The sequence below is a fragment of the Mixophyes fleayi genome, chromosome 2, assembly GCF_038048845.1.
Source record: "Mixophyes fleayi isolate aMixFle1 chromosome 2, aMixFle1.hap1, whole genome shotgun sequence".
Classification (NCBI taxonomy): domain Eukaryota; kingdom Metazoa; phylum Chordata; class Amphibia; order Anura; family Limnodynastidae; genus Mixophyes; species Mixophyes fleayi.
This window is the reverse complement of record NC_134403.1, coordinates 9,282,955-9,284,829: the sequence shown is the minus strand read 5'-3', so window position 1 is coordinate 9,284,829 and position 1,875 is coordinate 9,282,955. Positions and strand designations below refer to the sequence as shown.

The 1,875-nt window shown below is 37.7% G+C and overlaps 1 protein-coding gene across 1 annotated transcript; it reads left to right on the top strand.

Moving 5' to 3' along the window:
- Positions 1–597: 597 nt before the first annotated feature.
- LOC142139747 (olfactory receptor 52N4-like) lies at positions 598–1,539 on the top strand. The gene has a single exon (XM_075197615.1). The coding sequence runs from the start codon at positions 598–600 to the stop codon at positions 1,537–1,539; it is 942 nt and encodes a 313-aa protein (XP_075053716.1).
- The last annotated feature ends 336 nt before the right edge of the window (positions 1,540–1,875 follow it).

Here is a 1,875-nt window from a genome sequence, read left to right as displayed (position 1 = left end):
GTGCATGTTGGTGCTTGTAATGTCACAAATGTTTGCACTATTATTTTCACAGCAATCTGCAGCTTTATATTTTGCACGGTTTGTGCACTTGACATTTGAAACAATCGTGACGGTGGTTTCAAACCATGCATTCTAATGTGCGGTTTGGCCTTCAGTAAATATAATGGTTTCCAAGCCACACATAAAATCTCCAAAAAACATGATATTTTGCACATTAGTAAATCTCCCCCTCCAGAGAGATTTTGAAAAAGAGGTAATTTATAGGAGGACATCTTAACTTGCTATTTAAAGAAAAAAGAAAACCTATGTGGCATTGCTGCTTTAAATTTAGTTAAATATTAAATCATATCAAGTTTAAATAAAACTAACATATGATTTGATTACAGCGTAATCAAATAATGTGTCAATAAAAAAAATGAAAATCTAATATTGTTTATGAACTTTTTACATATATCACCTACAAATCTAAAACTACTGTAAATAAACTCAAGTTTTTTTAAATGCTAATGTACAATACCTTATTGTATTAATTTCTTTATCTTTATTATAATACAGATATTCTGGTACATTTACAGGTAACCACCAAATCAAATAAATATGGTGACCACAAATATGTCCAACTTCTACCCAAGTGTGTTTTTCCTGGATGGACTCTCCGGACTTGAGTCCGCACACATGTGGATATCGATCCCTCTCTGTCTCATGTACTTCATGGCAATGTTGGGGAACAGTATGATGCTGCTTCTGGTTGTGGTGGAACAACGATTACACAACCCTATGTATTATTTCCTCTGCACCTTGTCCTTCACTGACATGGTCCTGTCTAGCTCCACCGTCCTGAAAATGCTTTGCATCTTCTGGTTCAATCACAAGGAAATCGCCTTCTTATCCTGCCTCGTCCAGATGTTTTTCATCCATTGCTTCACCTCGCTGGAATCCGGAGTTCTCCTCGCCATGGCCTTTGATAGATACATGGCTATTTGCAATCCTCTTCATTACGCAACCTCATTAACAAACACACTGATAGTCAAGATAGTGATAGCACTTCTTATCAGAGGGATAGCTATAGTGACCCCTTGTCCTTGGATGGCCAGTAGACTTCCATACTGCCAGACCCACCACATCTCCCACTCATACTGCGACCACATGGCAGTAGTGAAATTGGCTTGCACGGACACCACAGTCAATAGCGCCTATGGGTTAACTGTTGTGTTGCTGGTCATAGTGTTTGACATTTCATTCATTGCTGTGTCCTATGCCTTGATATTGGGGGCAGTTTTGGGACTCTCCTCTAAAAGTGCCAAAAATAAAGCCTTTGGAACCTGTACATCCCATATCTGTATCATCCTTATGTTCTACACCCTGGGACTTTTTTCCTTTCTCACCCATAGGATAGGTCATATAGCTCCAAACATCCATGTGATCTTATCAAACCTCTATCTGCTCATCCCGCCAACTCTCAACCCGATCATCTATGGTGTGAAGACCAAGGAGATCCGGAGTGCAGCTGTCCATCTTTTCTCAGCTACTGTTAAATAGGGATTAATAGGTGTTTTAATGAATGCAAACATGGAACTGTAATTTGAAGGTTTATGTGAAACTTATTTTTATTGACTTGTGGTTTGGATAGTTAGATGAAGCCTTTCACCATACTATGACCTTGAAATATTTTTGATAACTGCAACATGGAGACAGGTTATTAAATATAAAGACATAACTATTAGATGATTCTCAGTCTGTGGATTACCCATATTTAAACCATTCTATCTTGTGATATGGCTGTAGAATCACTGCTGATTAGTTAAATAATAAACAAACAAAACAAAGCATAGTGAATAAAATGAAGCAAACAGCATAACTGTAGTAACCTGTATG